Genomic DNA, 18,630 nt, shown 5'->3' with positions numbered 1-18,630 from the left:
TCCTTACTTTATCCCTGGTACTAAAGTACTTTTGTTTTAAAGATCCAAGATGGCTGCTCAAGCTCTAGTTACTGCATTTAGATACATTTTACTAGAGTGCTGACAAAGATTTCTACAAGCTCCAAAACAGAATGGGTAAATTTTTATGAAAAAACTTGATACTCAAGTAAATGGTTCTATTAAATATGGAAGACGGAGACAAAAAATATTAGAGAACAGCCACTATTTCATGTCTACACAGTTCCCTGAGAACCATGTACACAAATGCTCTCCTGCTCTGATCTCTTCAATGATGTGTACTATGGCCTAATCACTGATGTACAGAGTTTGTGTGTATATATGTGCACACCAGTAGCAGTGATAACAATACCAGTTCTTTCTAAAGATATGATTCTGTTGGTTACTCTACGTTTTTCTACCCAAGACATTTAAATGTATTTTTTATGCTTCCCCATTTAGAAACTGTTTATACTTTCTTATTATTATTCCTAGTTTTACATCTCTTAAAAATATGCTACATTGGTAAGACTGAATTTTTATTTATTTATTTTGTCGGTCGTGGGGCTTGAACTCTGGGCTTGGGTGCTGTCCCTGCACTCTTCAGCTCAAGGTGAGTGCTCTACCGCTTGAGCCACAGTGCTACTTCCGGTTTTCTGGTGGTTTATTGGAGATAAGAGTTTCACAGACTTTCCTGCCTGGGCTGGCTTTGAACCGTGATCCTCAGATCTCAGCCTCTTCAGTAGCTAGGATTACAGGTGTGAGCCACAGGTGCCTGGCTAAGACTGAATTTGTATTATCAGTATCAACTTTACTAGTAACTATAAACCTAGAAACATGTACTGCCTTTCAGAAGGTACTGTATTTGTAGTTTGTACCAATCTTTTTGGGTTTTATGTTTACTTGTGTATAGAACATCTAATTTTCCTGACCAAGTGGTCAATTAATAGTTCATAAAGTCTAGACCAGATGAGATCCAAGGGTGTTAAGGCCTGGAAGGTATATTTTAATTTTGAAAAAGAATTAACATTTTCTTACAGGTTGATACCCTTTTAGAGCATTCTAAAAATCTGAAGGACAGGGGAAGGGAAAAAACAAATTGTTTAAATAGGGATACAGGTGGATCCATTGTAACAATGAGATGTACAAGTCGATATGTGGAAAAACAAACTTTACAACTTTGGTGGGGGGGGATTGGGGAGGGAGCCGGGGGAGGATGGGAAGGGATAGAAAGGGGAAACAAAGGAGGAGGCTACAATGCTTGATAAGAAATGTACTCATTATCTTGCCCATGTACAGTATTTTGCCCTCTGTACAGTATTTTCACAATTAAAAAAAAATCTGAAGGACAGAATTGTTCTGCAGCTACAAACAGCAAGACCACTGCAGAGCTCATGAACATTTCAAGCACTGTAAGCCATACAAACCTGGAGCTGCTTTTTATGGAGTGGAGTCATCCTCAGTATCACATTTCAGGTATTTTTCCAGAGACTAGTTTACTCCAAGTTCATAAAATGAAGCAAAGTAGTTCTATGCCAAATAGCACTTTGTGGTTTTATAAATTTCATAAATTAAATCCATAAACAAAACTACTAAAGATAAAACATGGCAAGAAAAAGTTTTTAGCTTCTGAGCTTTATAGATAGAAAAATAAATTATCTTGGTAGCTTTATAAATCTACATTATTTCTGGAGAAGTTAATGTATTCCATGACATATTTTCTACAGAATTAAGAATAGGTGTTGCTCTAATTTTACATAGGTTGTAAAAACCAGTCTTCTTAATCTAAGGATCATGGTTTGAAGCCAGCCAGGGCAGTAAGGTTTGTAAGACTCTTCTCCAATTAACCACCCAAAATTTGTAAGTAGAACTGCTGTGGAGCACCAGTCTTGAGTGAAAAAGCTCAAGCCTTGAGTTCAAGCCTCACTGCCAATACAACAACAAAAACCAGTCTAGGTAATTTAGAGTAATTTTCTACTAGCAAAAAATTAACTTCTAAATTATATAAATCCTATATACCTTATAATTCTGGAAACTTGTGATTAATCTGTGAAAATGTGTATTAAAGTCAGTGTATCCCTAATTAGGTACAACAGGCTGGTATGGGAACAAACTTTATAACTTGTTCACAGTCCTGATAGTCCCTCTGCTTTTTCTGCACAATTTAGGAGAATCCATTCTCAGTCCAAAGAAACAATATCAGGTTATTTGACTCTCTGTTTTTTTCTTGCTTGAAATTGTTCTGTTTTGTTTTTTACAGATTTGATCAGGATTGACAAGGCAGGATCAATGGACTTCTTCTGTGGTGCATTTTCAATCTCACTCTCCTTTTTCTTTATTGTCTGAGTAAGTTTTTGTTCTTTTAGTTCTCTTTGGCGAGCTTTCTCCTCCAGGATCTTTTCCATTGCTTTTGTTTTCTTGAAGTTAGGATCTGAGGGATCCACATTGAACAAGTGGGAAGTGTACATTGCTTGAAACCGTGCATCACTAACATTTACCTGAAAATTTAAAAGGAGTAAATAAAGGTGGTGAGGTGTTGGTCATAAGATAGAAAATCAGCAGTTTGTCCTCATGTATTAGAAATGTTTTTTCCACACTAAAAAAGTTAAGTAGTTGTATACAGGCATTTCAGTTAAAGTCAGATTGTGAGTACAATGCATCTTGAGCGATGCCACCCCTTCCATTATTCTCCCCAATTCCACAAATTAAAATTTGTGGAATTTTAAGTCCTACCCCTGGAATTCCACATTGTATGATATGCAGTGTGTGCTGCTGTCATCAAATGTCAGCCACTTATTTGAAAGGGATCTAGAGTAGTGTGAGCACATGTGTTATATACTTATGTATGTATGTGTGTGTGTATGTTACAGCCTACAATGACAACGACTACTTTGAACTGGTAGGGGTGATTCCTAAGGGAAGGTTTCCCTTGCTTATAGTACAAAATTAATTCCTGGAATATATAAATAAGCAATGGAAACATACTCCTGCTGCAGTTTTATGTAAAGTTACTGCATTCTTAGTACATTTCAAGAAACTTTAACCTTGGTGCAAAAAATAAGTAGTGACCAAGAGTGACTCAGATAAAGATATTTTGCTTTTTTTTCCGAAAGGAAATCAATACATCAAGAAACTTCAGTATAACTGAAGCAAATGTGAAACTGTATAATGGTGCTGGGGAATGAACCCAGATCTTGCACAGGCTAGGCAAGTGCACTACCACCAAGCAGCACCTCAACTCTCTTTAGAGGCTAATGACTTATATTCTTGGTTACCTCAAAGTCATCCTCTATTAATTCTTTCTTTTTCATAAGCTGTTTTTTCTTCTTTTTGCTCAGATTCTGGTGCTCCACAATCTTGCTGTAATTGAAGTGTTTCTTACCATCTTCTTCCTCATCCATCACAAGTAAAGCCATTTCAGCCTGCAGAGAGGGAAAAAAGTTGGGATGTATAACTGAGTTTTTCCCCACTGTTACTTTAAAAGTATTATTTATATATGATGAATAGTGAATAGAAAGAGGCATTAAGCTGCAAGTACAAGTAGCTAGCCAGGTTCACTCACAGAAAGTGATGTATTAGAATCAGGGGTATGAGAGAGATGACAGCTTTTACTTAAAAACCAGACTTCAATTCACTTATTGTAGCCAATTAATATACTACAGGAATAAGAGTTCCCAACTCTGTTCAATATAAATTTTTTTTACCTTGCTCTTTTACAGTAATAACATTCAACCCAGCAAATGACACTAGATTTATTTTGTGATGCAAATTATATTTTCCAGATGTGTATTTTAATAACCAGATTTTCTTTTGCTTTTTGCCATAATGCTTGATAAAATGGTAATATTAAACACTATGTTACTAAGATATTTAGTTATGTATTATTAATCTCATTGCTGATATGGGTTATTCTTGAAATTGAAGACAATAAAAATTCTTATGCATAATTTCATTTAACTGCATGTACTGATTATCTATTATGTATGTAACAATGACCATGTTCTTCTACCTTTTGCTTTTCTAATTCAGCTTCTTCCTCAGGAGATGGGCTATCTTTTGAAGATTTCATTGATTTTTTCTTCATACCTGACATAACAAATCAACATTAGAGGGTTAAAAATCATAGGACAACAATCTGTTCACATTATATCTAGGAATAATCTTATGTGTCAAAACTAAAGGAAGAAAAATCATAGTACCAAAAGAAGGCTGGAGTATGAATAATTAATACAGTACTTTTAGATGGCATGGCTGAATAGTATCAAGAAGAAAAGTCTGAAAGGCATGATGGCCAATGCCTTTTTTAATTTTAGCACTCAGGAGGCTAAGGGAAGAGGACTACAAGTTCAAGGCCAGTCTGGGCTACACATTGAGACCCTATCTCAAAACCAAACCAATTAAAATAACCAACAAGTCACTATGCTACACACAAACACAACAGAAAACAATGGCTTAATACTTTCATAGTGAAGTAAGGTGAAATTACTCAAAAACTTACACTAGGCATCTTGTTCTATTCTGGAAAATTACCTCATAGACATGACAGAAAAGAAGATGAAGAAAATACTGGATCTTAGAACTCACCTTTACAAAAATAACTTGATAGTAACCACGTGGAAGTATAAGTTCTCCAAGACCATTTTTATCTGTGTGTGTGTGTGTGTGTGTGTGTATGCGCACATACACGGGAGTGTGTGCACCAGTCCTAGGGCTTGAACTCAAGACCTGGACACTGTCCCTAAACTTTTCTGCTCAAAGCTAGGGCTCTACCACTCAAACCACAGACAGATCCACTTCTGGCTTTTGGGTGCTTAATTAGAGATCAAAGTGTCACAGACTTCCTGACCAGGCTGGCTTTGAACCACAATCCTCAGATTTCAGCCTCCTGAGTAGCTAGGATTACAGGAGTGAGCCACCGGTGAGGTAGCTCTCCAAGAAAAATTTGATCTTCAGCTAACTTTCTGGCTGTATGATCAGGAAACTACTTATGGTGATGTGGCTTCTGATTGAAGTCTTTAAACACCCAGAACTTTGGTTTTCCCTTGAAGCAGTGACTCTTGTCAGTGGTATGAAGTGTGGCATAAAGAGCTCTGAAAGCTATGTGGAGGAGCCACTAGAATGCTATCTGTTCCTATTTGGGACATGGGAATCTCAGGCAACAGGGACTACTGGTCTCCTTATATCTGAGCTATCTCAATGAGCAGACTGCTATGAGGCCTCACAGTACAGAAAAACAACCAGTGCTGTCTTATTGTACTTCTAGGCATGTATCCCTGTAACTGCCAAGTATAAGCCTGCAAGTGCCTTAGTAGACCCTAAAATCCTCTCCTGGGCACTACTTTAATTAAGCAGTTATTTGGACAATCTGATCTTAAGTGATATGTAATATAATACAAAAAATATAGCATTGACTTATGAAATATCCTTTCAAAAATATTCAGTATGATTTGGGGAGAATGACTATGCTATTCTAAATTCAAGCTTATCACAAATACAGGGGCAGAGGAAGGGACAAAAAACTACTACAAAGTAGAATATGAAACATTAGCCCACTAACATGGGCTCTGGAAAAGGCAATGGTTTATAAAGGAAAAAAGTATATAGTCTTGTACATTAGAATGTACCGGAAATAACATGATTGTGTAAGCCTTGACTGAATTGGAGAGAGAGAGAGAGAATACTTATGTACATACAATGCTATAAAACTCCCTGAATAACTGTGACTATTCAAATACTGAAGAACACAGATAATACAAATGGCAAATGGTAATAACTGCTGAACATAGGTGTAGTGTCATTTTCCCCAATTTCTGAAAGTTTATGGATTTTCACATTACAAACAAATAGTTGGGGGGGGGTGCTGGTGACTCAGAAGGCTAAGACCTGAGGATCATGGTTCAAAGCCAGCTGGGGCAGTAAAGGCCATGAGATTCTTGTCTCCAATTAACTACCAGGAAAACCAGAAATGGAGCCGTGGCTCAAAGTGGTAAAGCATCAAAGCTCAGGTAGCACCCAGGCCCCCAGTTCAAGCCCCAGGACTGACAAAACAAACAATAACAAAAAAAATGGCTGCTACTATTATAAACTACCTGACTTTCCTATTTAAAGATCTTATGTAACCCATTAAGAATATTAACAGTTAAGGACTTAAGGGGTATAGCTCAGTTGTAGAGAGCTTATCTACCCTGTCAAAGGCCCCACACCAAAAGAAAATCAACCAAAAAGCTTAAAAAAAAAAAAGGTAACAGAAACAGAGATTTAAAAACTCAATGATTTTTTTCATTCTCACAAATGTTAACTGGATGTCTATTATGTTTCATGAAAGAATGGTAAACTTGTAGTAGGCAGGCCTTGAGACTCAGCAGAGACAGGAAAAGGAAAAGTGGTCAGAGTGACAGGGAAGTTAGCACCTAAAATTCATGCCACCTGCACCCTGATCTCAGCTGACCACATCACTTCCTATTTGTTAAGAAAACAAATGCAATCAAAAGTGAGCTTTAAAAGACTCCCATAACAAGTATTCTCTGTTGTCCAGGAAAATGGATTTGAAACCCAGTATAAAGCTGGGCCTTAACTAGAGGTCTAATTAATTTAACTTCTCAGTGACAGAGTGCGCTCTAAGGTTTCTGTATTAAATGAACTAAAAAAGGTGAGTGCTTAGAACAGTGCTTGCTACACAATAAGCAGTATTTAAATATGGGTTGTTACTCTGATTATTACTTGCATGCATGATGTAAACCAGTTCTATCACTTGAATTATGGGTCTTACCTCTCATATACCATTCTAGTAATTATTCCCTTTTTCCCTTGCATCATTTGTTTTCCTTCTCTACTATACTTACATCAGCACATAGAAATCATGAATCTCCCAATTAAAAAACAACTAACCAGCCAGGTACAGTGGTACATGCCTGTAATCTCAGCTACCCAAGAAGGATAAGTAGGATCACAGTCTAAGACTGGGCCTAGAGAAAAAGTTGGACTGTTTTTGAAAAATAACTAAAGCCAAAAGCCTAGGGAAGTGTCCGTAGTGGTAGAGCACCTGCCCAGCAAGGTCACTGCATTCAAATCTCAAACCCCAGTACCACCAAAAGCCAACCAAACAAAAACCACCACCATCAACAACTACCCCAAATACCCAAATAACCAAACAAAATGTGTCTCGACACATTTTTTTCCCACCAGGTTAGTGGGCCACCTCCCTCTTCCTCCTCCCTTACCAGGCCTTTGTTGTTGCTTTGCTGGTTCTTCCCTCCCTGCTTGACTTGTAAAGGTTGTACATTCTTAGGGCTCAGTCCTTGGATATTGTTCTATCTAAGGTTTGTTCATCCAGCTTAAGGCTTGAGACACTTCTATGCTGTTTGTTTTTTTATTTCTAGCTATAACTCCTTTTAAATCCAAACTTAAATTCCAACTGCCTCTTGAGATTTCTTTTGCTCACAGAATAAAAATGTATTTCTAGAAATCCATTTAGCATTATTAAATAGATTACCTCAACTAGGGATTACCTATCCAGAAGTAAAACAGATATGGACAATTTGCTGCAAGTGAGTGTTACTGGAACTATAAATGATGCAGGGACTTCTGAACATGTAGGGACTTGTGAAGCACGCAGGCTGTTAGATCTCTGAGATGCCTTGCCCCTAACAAGAGACAGTGTGCAGCAGCTAAGGGCACTTAACTCTGGAGCAGTTGGCTTGGTTTAAATGCTGAGCCTACTATATTTTAGTTGTAGCAGTTTGAGCTGGTGCCCTTATCTGTAAAACGGGGATTTAAATGATGACAGCTACCTTTTAGGATCATGATGGGTTAATGGATTAGCAAATAAGGAGAGCAGTTAATGCACAGTAATAAGGTAACTTTCTTTATGTGCCATCTAGCAGTGCTATTATGTAAGTTAATTGTAATTAATTATATCAATTCATCTTTAATGCTATGTGATGGATTTATTATTTACTGTAACTCTAATTTTTGCAGATGAAGAAATTAAAGCACAGATTGGTACATGTGTCCCACTTTAGTGAGGGAATCATGGTTCACACCCAACCATTATGGCTCAGGTTCACTAATGACACTCCTAAAAACACACACCCCTTCCACCATAATCAAATGTCATTCTCCCGGTAATGGCCTTTTCAGCTTAGAACACACTTGATTGTAAAGTAACAAAATTAAAGATGCAAAACATGCAATCATGGTTCAAACACTGCAGGTAAGGGCGTATAATAAGGAAAGCAGGAACCAAAGTCAATAGAAGCTTTTCAGACTGCTTCACATGTTCCTGTTGTGATCATGCAGACTGGTGAGAGAATACGCACAGTGGACTGAACACTGTGTGCTGCCAGCACAGTGCTCAGTGCTACCATGGCATTTAAAGAATATTTATGGAAGGCATCCCTTCTCTGCAAAGTGAAAATCTTTAGTCTTATCTAAAATGTTTTTAGGGAATGATGTGTCTTTCTTGAAACTGTAAGTTTCTGTCGAGGTTATGTATTTTTATAGGTAGGTAGCAAGGTTCCAAGTTTTAGAGCTATGTCTCAACTCTATCCCCTCCGCTACTGTGCTCTCAAGCAGCCCCCTGCAGGAAGTGGACAAAGGCCATATGCAAAGGATCACTGTGTGGCAAGGGAAACACCAGGCTGCATATGATTAATGCCCAAAGGAGATAAAGATTCTCACATACAGCTGTGGAACATAATTTCAAAGAGCCCACAATGAACTGCTCCAGATTTTATAACAACCTGGTGAAAAGTCATAAAAATAACATGAAAGGCTGACTGCAGCAGGGAGAAAAAAGAAATCTCCAAGATTGTCAAGACTAAAAGGGATACCCAATTTTAGCATGATGAAAATTTCTTTTCTCACAAAAATTTATTATCTGCTATGCTGAACTATTTAGTCAAAAGATTAATAATGTATAGAGATCCTTTCTGAACTGTTAACAAGATAATATTTAAGGGGTACATCTACTTTTTAAAAAAGTGTATCATCCCTCTGGAAAGTTTTCAGACTTAAATTACAAGTACAGTACCAAGGAAATGGAATTCCTGTTCTAAAATATTAAAGTAAGAACAGTAAGAAACAGTATCCCCTAAACTGGACATGGTAGCATATGCCTGCAATCCCAGAATTTAGCAGGCTGAGACAAGAGGATCCTGAGTTTCAGATAAGTCTGAGCCACAAAAATACAAAAGTATTTGTATCTGTAAATCCTACTATTCAGGAGGCTGAATTCAAAGGCAGCCTGGACAAACAAATCCAAGATTCTTATCTCCAATGAACAATCTGGACATGGAGATGTGGCTTTAGTAATTAAATATTAGTCTTGACCAAAAAAACTCAGGGACAGTGCCCAGGCCCATAGTTCAAACCTCACTATTGGCACACATACACAAAAATCTTACATCCTTCTGGAAATGCTATTAAAAAGTATACATAGATGGATTTTAATAGCTCAAAGGTCAAATACCAATCAAGACTTCATGTCAGATGTTTTATAGTTAACATCATGCCCAGAAGTGTTCCTGTCTGCCATCTTTATGATGCTAGCTGAACAAGCTCAAAAGTGTTCTATTCTGGCTTTTAACTTTTTGAACATATGCTCCATGACTGTACTTAGAATGTACACAAATATGTCTGTCATCTGTCCTTGAACTATGACCTCAAACTGAGCATGCTCAGGAATGGCCCATCTCTAAAGGGCTTTGTATTATCTCTCCAAATAAAAATCCCTGTTTCTTTGTTAAAGAAAGGCACTGATTTAGAAATAACTCCCATGTTCTGTCTACTTGCTACTGGTAATAAATCTTCTACTATGTTACTTTTTGGCTGGGCTTACTTTTAGCTTTGTATTTGTCACAGTGCAAGCCCACTACTAGGGTGCAAATGTTATAAATGTACACAGTCCACCTATTTTACAATATCTTTGTCTTGTTTAATGGCAGAACTTGAACTACACATTTTTCCAAATGCTAAAAAGTCAAATTTGTTATCTTAAGTATTTTTGGAAGCCAGTCACAATCCTACATAATGACAATATTGTAATGCTCTACAATTATTTATTTTGACAAATAATGAAGGCAATACTGTGCTGATACAACTTACATCACTGGAGCTATCTGGTTAAAGAAAAACCCTCACAACTTGAACTAAAATCCAACTAATAAAGCCTTACTGCCACCCCCCCCCCACCATACACTTCTAAATAAATGTTCCCTAGAGCTATAGCATGCTTATATCTTAATTGTCCTGTTGGAACATGAGTATAAAATATTAAATCAATGTTTATGCTTTATATCACAACAGAAAATAGCTGGGCGCAATGGTATACATCTGTAATCCCAGCTTTTTTTTATTTAGGTCTGGTCATGGGGCCTGAGCTCTGGGCCGGGGCGCTGTCCCTCAGCTCTTCAGCTCAAGGCTAGTGCTCTACCACTTGAGCCACAGCCCCACTTCCGGCTTTTTTTCTTTTTGCTTATCTGGTGCTGGGGAATCGAACCCAGGGCCTCATGCACGCAAGGCAAGCGCTCTACCACTGAGCCACCTTCCCAGCCCTGTAATCCCACCTTTATGGGAGGCATAGGTAAGGAGCACTGAAGTCCAGTCTAGCCCAAGCCAAAAAATGTGAGACCTTATCTAAAATATAATTAAAGCAAAATGGGCTATGTTTCAGTTGGCAGAACATTTGCCTAGCAAATATGAGGGTCCCAAATTTCAGTACCACCAAAAAATGACCCACAAAAACAGTAAATTAAAACAAACAAATAAATCAGGGTGCCAGTGGCTCAAATCTGTAATCTTAGCTACTCAGGGGGCTGAAGTCTGAGGATTACGGTTTGAATCCAGTTGGGTTAGGGAAGTATATTAGGCCCTTATCTCCAATTACCCACTAAAAAGCTAGAAATGAAGCTGTGGCTCAAATGGAAAAGCATCAGCCTGAAGTGAAAAAGCTAAGAGACAGTGCCGAGGACCTGAGTTCTAGCCCCAATACTGATTTCCTTATTTCTCATTTAAACTCACACTAAATTATTGAAACTACATGTAAGATTACCTTACCCAATGATCTCTGTAGCTCACCAAGTCTCTGGGGGATATTTTTGTGTCTGCTTACTACCTGACATAACTCATGATTCAACTACATCTCTCTTTTATGTACTTCTTTTTTTTGGGGGGGAGGGGTTTCAGTTCCAATATCTTCCATCACCTTAAGGAAGCGTTCTTTGCTTACCATATATAAAAATCTTCCCATTCCCTTTGTCCTCCTAGTTATCCTCTATCTTACCTATTCTTTTTTTTAAAAAAAACATTTACCATACTTTTGCAATCTTCTTTATCTGTGAACACATCTTCCTTAAATCCACACTTCTAGAGGGATGCAATTTTGTTTGCATTATTACCTCATCTCTCCAATTGAGCAGAGTGCCTAGCAGGTGATAAGACAATCAAAATCCTTACTGATAAACAAACATGGCAAGACACTATGTTGTTAGTAGCAAATTTTATGTATAAAATTCTCAGTACAGAGGCTAGGAGCAATGGTTTATGCCTATAATCCTAGCCATTTGGAAGGTAACAATCAGAATAAAAATCCCATGCAGAAGTTAACCCATGCAGAAAGTTAGCAAGACTCCATTTCAGTGAAACTCAGGAGTACACTTGTCGTTCTAGCACACAGGAGGCCATAGACAGAAGAATTATAGTCTGAGTCTGGCAAGGGCAAAAATGTGACACTTTATGTTTAAAAAACAATCACACACACACAAAATCTAAAGTAAAAGAGTGCTGGGTAATGGCTCAAGTGTTAGAGTGCCTGTCTAGCAAGCTCAAGATCTTGAGTTCCATCCCCAATATTGGGGGGGGGGGGAAAGTGCCTTTCTGTTCTTTAAAATAAATGAACAAAACTCTTATTACTTAAGACCAGATAGAAAAAATTCTTCCTCAGAAATAGTCTAAAATAGTCTAAAATAGTCAAAAGTGTACCAAAAGCAAGCAAATTGTACTTATACCTCTCACTTGGAACTTGGGATACTAACTTTAGAGAATGCTAATACACAATTTAAATATGCTGATTCCAAGAAACTGGCTGCTCTATGCCATGGAACCATTTAACTTACTCTTTGAATCCTATTCTGAGTTCTGTAATCTGACCATTCACATGCCAAATAAGGCACATTGGACAGAGAACAAGGAAACTATAATTTCTCCATTATGAACTTTGGTTTAGCCAGAGGATAAGGCTAAAATCCATCATCTTCTAGAAATGACTACACAGGTATGATAAAAAACAGAATATGCTAAGTTTCCATTTCTCTTTCCAATTCCCAAGAATCTCACATCCTATAATAGACTTTATTCATTTCATCAATAAAATGTCAGTGCTAAATGGCTGTAACAACCAGGAAATAATTTTAAGCAATTTTGACTTTCCTGTTGAGAACTATTCTGGCCCACTAGTCTGGAGGGACAAGAAGCCGGGAAACTTCATAAAATCCCTCTCTTTACAATGCTAGCTTGGAGTCACTCCAAGAGCAAGTCTTTGGGGTTCATGGGTATGGTATAAATATCAGGGGAAAGGAAAAATGCTTACAGTGGTCTCTGTACTGATTTTTTTCCAACTATGGCCAAAACCTTCCCAAACACATTTACATAGACCAAAAAGGTAAGAATAAAAGCATTCCAGAAAGAATAAGTGGTACATACACAATGGAAACAAGGCTGTTTCCTGAATCCAGGAAATGAGAAACCAAATAGTTTAGGGACTCAGAAAAGGGAGAGTAAGAGAAAAACTAGCTGTTAGTTAAAACTAAGCAGGATAAATGTAAAAAGGACAAGATGAACATAGGTGCTTTTGAATATCTGAGCAGAATTTCATCTATAAATTCAAAAATATGCATGTCGATACAAATTCACCTCATTTTGACTTCTCCATAATCTCTTCAGAGAGAAAGACAGAGACAGAAAGAGGGGCAGGGGAGAAAGAGAAAGAGAGGGAGAGATCTGAGTATTACAGAGAAATATCAAAGCATAGGACAAAAGGTAACCAGTCTGTCCATTTCCTCTCATCCTTTTCTGGATGTCATTTGAATAGTTTCCCAGTAAACCGTTAAATTGACCATGTTACCAAAAGTCTTCTATGATAAATTTATTCTTTGTTATATACAGAGGCATTCTGGTCCTTCCCAAATATGATCAATGGATGGGACAGACATGCTCATAAACCACTAATGGAGTTACCCAAATTTTAGTAAATTTGTGAGTGTGTGTGTGAATACTGGGGCTTGAACTCAGAGCCTCATGCTCTATCTTGTCTTTCTTTCTTTAAGGTTGGTACTCTACCACTTGAGCCACACCTCTACTTCTGGCAACTTGGTGGTTAACTGGAGATTGCTACCCACAATCCTTAGATCTCAGCCACCTGAGTAGCTAGCAAAGTTTAGTAATTACTTTTTCGCCAGTCCTGGGGCTTGAACTCAGGGCCTAGGCGCTGTCCCTGAGCTTCTTTTGCTTGAGGCTAGCACTCTATCACTTGAGCCATAGCACCACTTCCGGTTTTTCCCATTTATGTGGTACTGAAGAATGAAACCCTGGGTTTCATGCATGCTAGGCAAGCACTCTACCACTAAGCAATATGCCCAGCTTCAAGTTTAGTAATTTTTAAAGAGTAACTACTTTTTGTTTTGTTTTTCTGTTTTTGTTTTTTCTACCCATGTCATCTTTTCCTTTAGATTCCAATTGAAAATTCAAGTGCAACCTTGCTTACCTATTTTTTTAACCTCTTCGGCAAAGTATGGGTCATTCAAATCAACATCCGAAGGAAGTTCATCATCGCTGGCTTCTTCAGCAAGAGCCTTAAAGTTGAATGCAAAAACAGTTTTATTTTTATAAGGACTTTAATGTGTGTATGTGTGTGTCATTTTCTTCATGCACATCTTTTGGGAGTAACAGTGAGACCCTGTCTCAAATATTAAAACATAAAACAAAACAGGACCTAGGAATGGTAGGACATACCAGTAATCCCAGCTATCTGGAAGGCAGAGACAAGGAGGGCATGGTTCAAGGTTAGCTTAAGCACAAAGTAAGATCCCTTCTCAACAACCAACCAGGTGTATACCTATAATCCTAGCTGTGCAGGTGGTATAAACAGAGGACTACTGAGGCCAGCCTAGGTACAAAGTGACAGATCATAGCTGAAAAGTAACAAAACCAAAGACAATTGGGGATGTGGATCAAATAATACAGCACTTGCCCAGCTGGCACAAGGTACTGAGTTCAAGCTCTGGTATAGCAGAACACAAAGAACAATTAAAGAAAAACACCTATAAAATAAAAAAGACTCCATTGCATCATACTTTGATGTATCCAACGTTGTGGCCTTTTACGGCACTAAAGGCAACAGTTGCAGCAAAAGTGCTATAAATTCACATAGTATAGACAGAAACAATACAGTACAGTAGAGCACACACTAGGCTGAGCGACCATGGACTCTGGTTTCATCTTAGGCATTTATAAGCAGTGAAATAACCCCAGACAAATCATTTGATTTCCTACAACTATAAAATAAACTGTGTGGCACTAGACAGAATCATTTAAGATTCCCAAGTTGTAAAACTGTTCATAAAGCAGTGACGTCAGTGACAAGATAAGGTTTTTAGTGACAAAATCTACACTGCCTCTGCTGTTACAACTCTGGAAAATGTATTATTATTTGAATGATGGCAGTCAACTCATACTATCCATAGGTACTAGATATTAGTGCAGAGAAAGCATTCCTCATCAATAGATTGATGATAACAGCAACTAAAAGCCATACAATAGTGAACAGTGAAAAACACAGGTATATAGTATAATCTCAAGTCAAAAACTTCTACACAGGCAGATGAAGATGCTGTATACCTGTAATCCCAGTGCTCAAAATCTGAGGTAGGAAGATTATGAGTTTGAGACCAGTTTGGGCTTGAAAGTGAAGCATTATTTCTTGTCTCCTTTTTTTTTTGATGGGGATGGGGGATGGGGAGGTGGTACAAGACTTGTACTTGAACTCAATACTTGATGCTTTCCATCACTGGCTAACACTCTACCAACTCAGCCATGCCTCCAATCCCTTGCAACCTTATCTTAAAGACGGAAACAAAAGCTTTTCTTTTTTTTTTTACAAATATATTCTTAAGTACAAAAGTTTTTATGCAATTCTCTTTTTTCAAAACCACAGAATGGAGCCAGGCTCTAGTGGCTCACGCCTGTAATCCTAGCTACTCAGAAGGCTGAGATGAGAATCATGGTTCAAAGCCAGCGTGGGCAGGAAAGTCTGTGCAATTCTTATCTCCAATAAACCACTAGAAAAACCAGAAGTGGCACTGTAACTCAAGTGGTAGAGCACTTGCCTTGAACTGAAGAACTGAGGGACAGCACTCAGGCCCAGAGTTCAAACCCCATGACTGACAAAACAAAACAACACAGAATGGAATCATTCTATTTACAGCTATACACTGACTACCAGTATCCTTCATTCAGGTGGCACATACAACATTATAACACATGGTGAAAGTGGCTCTCAGCTCTTACTAAGATTACATACCACTCTATGGTCCTGAAGAAAAAAATTAACTTTTTTCTTATGGGATGACAATAAGGTCAATTCTATTAGTGGCTATATTCTGAGATAATAGATAAAGATAACCTCATACATATTTGGTATGCAATAAGTATCTGGTCATAACTATCATTTGTACCTTCTGTTTCTTTTTCAGTTTTTTTTTCTCTTTCTTCTTCTCTAAAAATTGCTCCCAAGGTGTCAGTTTATCCTTTCCTTCCAATTTGTTTTTGACCATCTCTTCTGCACTTTCTTTGAGACCTATAGAAAAAAACACAACCAGTTTAGCTGAAAATGCTATATCTTCTAGCAGTTAAAAGTTTATAATTTCTTTTTTTTTTTTGTGCTAGTCATGGGGCTTGAACTTAAGGCCAGGGTGCTATTCCTGAGTTTATTTGCTCAAGGCTAGCACTCTACCACTTGAGCCACAGCTATAGTTTGTCTTTTTAGTGGTTAGTTGGAGATAAGAGTCTCATGGATTTTCCTGTATAGGCTGGTTTTGAACCTTGATCCTCAGATCTTAGCCACCTAAATAGCTAGGATTATAAGTGTTGAACCACCAGTGCCTGGCCAAATGTAATCCTTACAAGATAATAAGTTAATATGAATGACTGTAGTACCCCAAGATCACACAAGGACAGTGAATTCCTATAAAACCTATTTCCTACTAACAACCACTAATAAACTTCAACAGATGAAATTAAAAGCAATCAACAAATGAATCCAGTAACTAGATACAGGATGAAGCCACTAAAGAAAACCTCTTTGTTAACCAGGGGTGATGACACATGTGTAAACCACCAGTACTTAGAGAGGCAGGAGGATCATGAATTCAAGGCCAGCTTGATCCTCATAGTGAAATGGCATCTAACAGAAAATTCTTTTTTCAGGTTCAAATGTAATTTTGCTAAACTTAATTATTTTGAGTGTCTAAGAAAAATTCTGGAGCAATTAGCAGTCAGGATATGAGTGCTAATTAAAATTACTGCTGTTGCTTCTGCTACCCAAGTGAAAGCCTGAGTTCTCTAGAAACTGTAAGTGGTGAACAACAATTAATTGGCATGACAATCCCCACTGAAATACCCATAAGAAAGAATTCTCATTGCTCTGTAAGAATACAAGGTAAAGATCAAGAGGACAAGCAGCTTAACATTCTACTCTGTCTAGCTTAGTTCTTTCAAGACTCTTATAAGCTATTTATATCTAGAGATCTGCTGTTACTGATTCGTGTTCCTAGGTGACTTATCTATTTCTGCATTTTGTAGGCCAATTAACATTGTGGTTCTATCTAGCTATAGTATAGAGGATAATCAGGAGTTCAAATTCCAGCTGTGTGCCTTCCAAGTTGTGTGTTCTTAGGCAAGTTATTAACTGTTCTCAGACTCTGTGTACTAATCATTAAAATGAGAATTATAAAATCCTTGGGATTGTTTTCACTTTCATAATATTTAGAATGAGAGGTAACCTCTATTAACATGCTCTTAAGAAGACATTTCAAATGATTCCATTTGTTATTTTTTAAAATACTTTTTATCATCTACATATTAGAAGTCCTCATCATGTTCTCCAAAAATTCTACCAAAATATGTCCACACAGTCATCATCGAAGGGAATAGCATAGCATTTACATTTCCCTTTACTTTGGCACAAGTACTGGTCAGCCTTAGGACTCCCCCCTTCCTCCCTTTTACGTTCTCTAGTACGGGACTAAGTTTCCTTAATATATAAAAATTGAACCTGGTATAGATCAGAAGTATGTTACCTGCACCCCTCACCTCCCCTCCCCAGCCCGCCATGTGCTTTACTTCTGCCTTAAAATATCGGGTAGAACTCTCCATGCATATGAAACAACTAACAGGAGTGCTTTGGGACCATGGGTCCCAAAGAGAAGTTTGAAACAGCTGGAACAGATGACCTCTAAGGTCTAAGGTCCCTTCCCTGGCTTTAAGCCAATACTTAATCTGCAGATTTCTGGGGCTTAGGAAAGTATTAAATTATATACACAATCAACGTTATGTAGATTTGTTTCTATTACATACTGCTGGTAGGATCTCTGATTTACTGGATGTGAGAAACACAGCTTTAATTAAAAATATTTCTTTCTTTTTTTTTTGGTCAGTCGTGGGGCTTGAACTCTGGGCCTGGGCGCTGTCCCTCAGCTCTTCAGCTCAAGACAAGTGCTCTACCACTTGAGCTACAGCGCCACTTCCGGTTTTCTGGTGGTTTATTGGAGATAGGAGTCTCACGGTCTCTCCTGCCTGGGCTGGCTTTGAACCGCGATCCTCAGATCTCAGCCTCCTGAGTAGCTAGGATTACAGGCGTGAGCCACCAGCGCCCGGCTAAAAATATTTCTAATGAGGAACAACATAATTCACTTTACAAAATACTAATCAGAAGAAATGTGTACAATATAAAGTCATGTCCAGATCTCTGAATGATTCTATAGATAAACAGCACCTAGGATGCTGGCAAAATTGGTTAATACCTGTAGAAAACTAAAGCTAGGGCTGGGAAGGCGGCTAAGTGGTAGAGTGCTTGCCTTGCATGCCTGAGGCCCTGGGTTCAATTCCTCACCACATAAGCAAAAAGAAAAAAGCCGGAAGTGGCGCTGTGGCTCAAGTAGAGCGCTAGCCTTGAGCTGAAGAGCTAAGGGACAGCGCCCAGGCCCAGAATTCAGGCCCCACAACCAGACCCAAAAGAAAAAAAAAAGAAAACTAAAGCTAGATCCTTGGATATCACCCTGCACCAGAATCAACTCCAAATGGATCAAAGACCTCGAAGTCAAAGCAGAAACCCTGAAAACATTACAGGAAGGAACAGGAGAAACTATAGGGCTCCTTAGCACAGAGGAGAAACATAGACCCAGAACACAACCAATCAAAGAAAGGCTGGACAAATGGGATTGCATGAAACTGCAGAGCTTCTGCATGGCAAAAGATGTAGCTAGCAAGATCAATAGAAAGCCCATTGACTGGGAGAAGTTCTTTTCTAGATATACAACAGACATGGGTCTCATAGGGTTTCATATCTAAAATATACTTAGA

General features: G+C 38.1%; 1 protein-coding gene across 2 annotated transcripts in view; it reads right to left on the bottom strand.

The window, feature by feature from the left end:
* Nucleotides 1-1,886: 1,886 nt before the first annotated feature.
* The window catches only part of Esf1 (ESF1, nucleolar pre-rRNA processing protein, homolog (S. cerevisiae)), a 57,481-nt gene continuing 40,737 nt past the window's right edge, over nucleotides 1,887-18,630 (bottom strand). For both annotated transcript variants that reach the window (XM_013010995.1, XM_013010994.1), the window contains exons 10-14: nucleotides 15,726-15,847; nucleotides 13,757-13,844; nucleotides 4,007-4,083; nucleotides 3,273-3,419; nucleotides 1,887-2,495 (exon numbers count right to left, since the gene is read on the bottom strand). In XM_013010995.1, coding sequence (XP_012866449.1) covers nucleotides 2,202-2,495; nucleotides 3,273-3,419; nucleotides 4,007-4,083; nucleotides 13,757-13,844; nucleotides 15,726-15,847 — 728 coding nt within the window. In that variant the 3' untranslated portion in view covers nucleotides 1,887-2,201. The remainder of the gene's footprint in view (nucleotides 2,496-3,272; nucleotides 3,420-4,006; nucleotides 4,084-13,756; nucleotides 13,845-15,725; nucleotides 15,848-18,630) is intronic.

This window comes from Dipodomys ordii, unplaced genomic scaffold, assembly GCF_000151885.1.
Source record: "Dipodomys ordii isolate 6190 unplaced genomic scaffold, Dord_2.0 Scaffold13, whole genome shotgun sequence".
Lineage (NCBI taxonomy): Eukaryota > Metazoa > Chordata > Mammalia > Rodentia > Heteromyidae > Dipodomys > Dipodomys ordii.
This window is presented reverse-complemented; position numbering and strand designations above follow the sequence as displayed.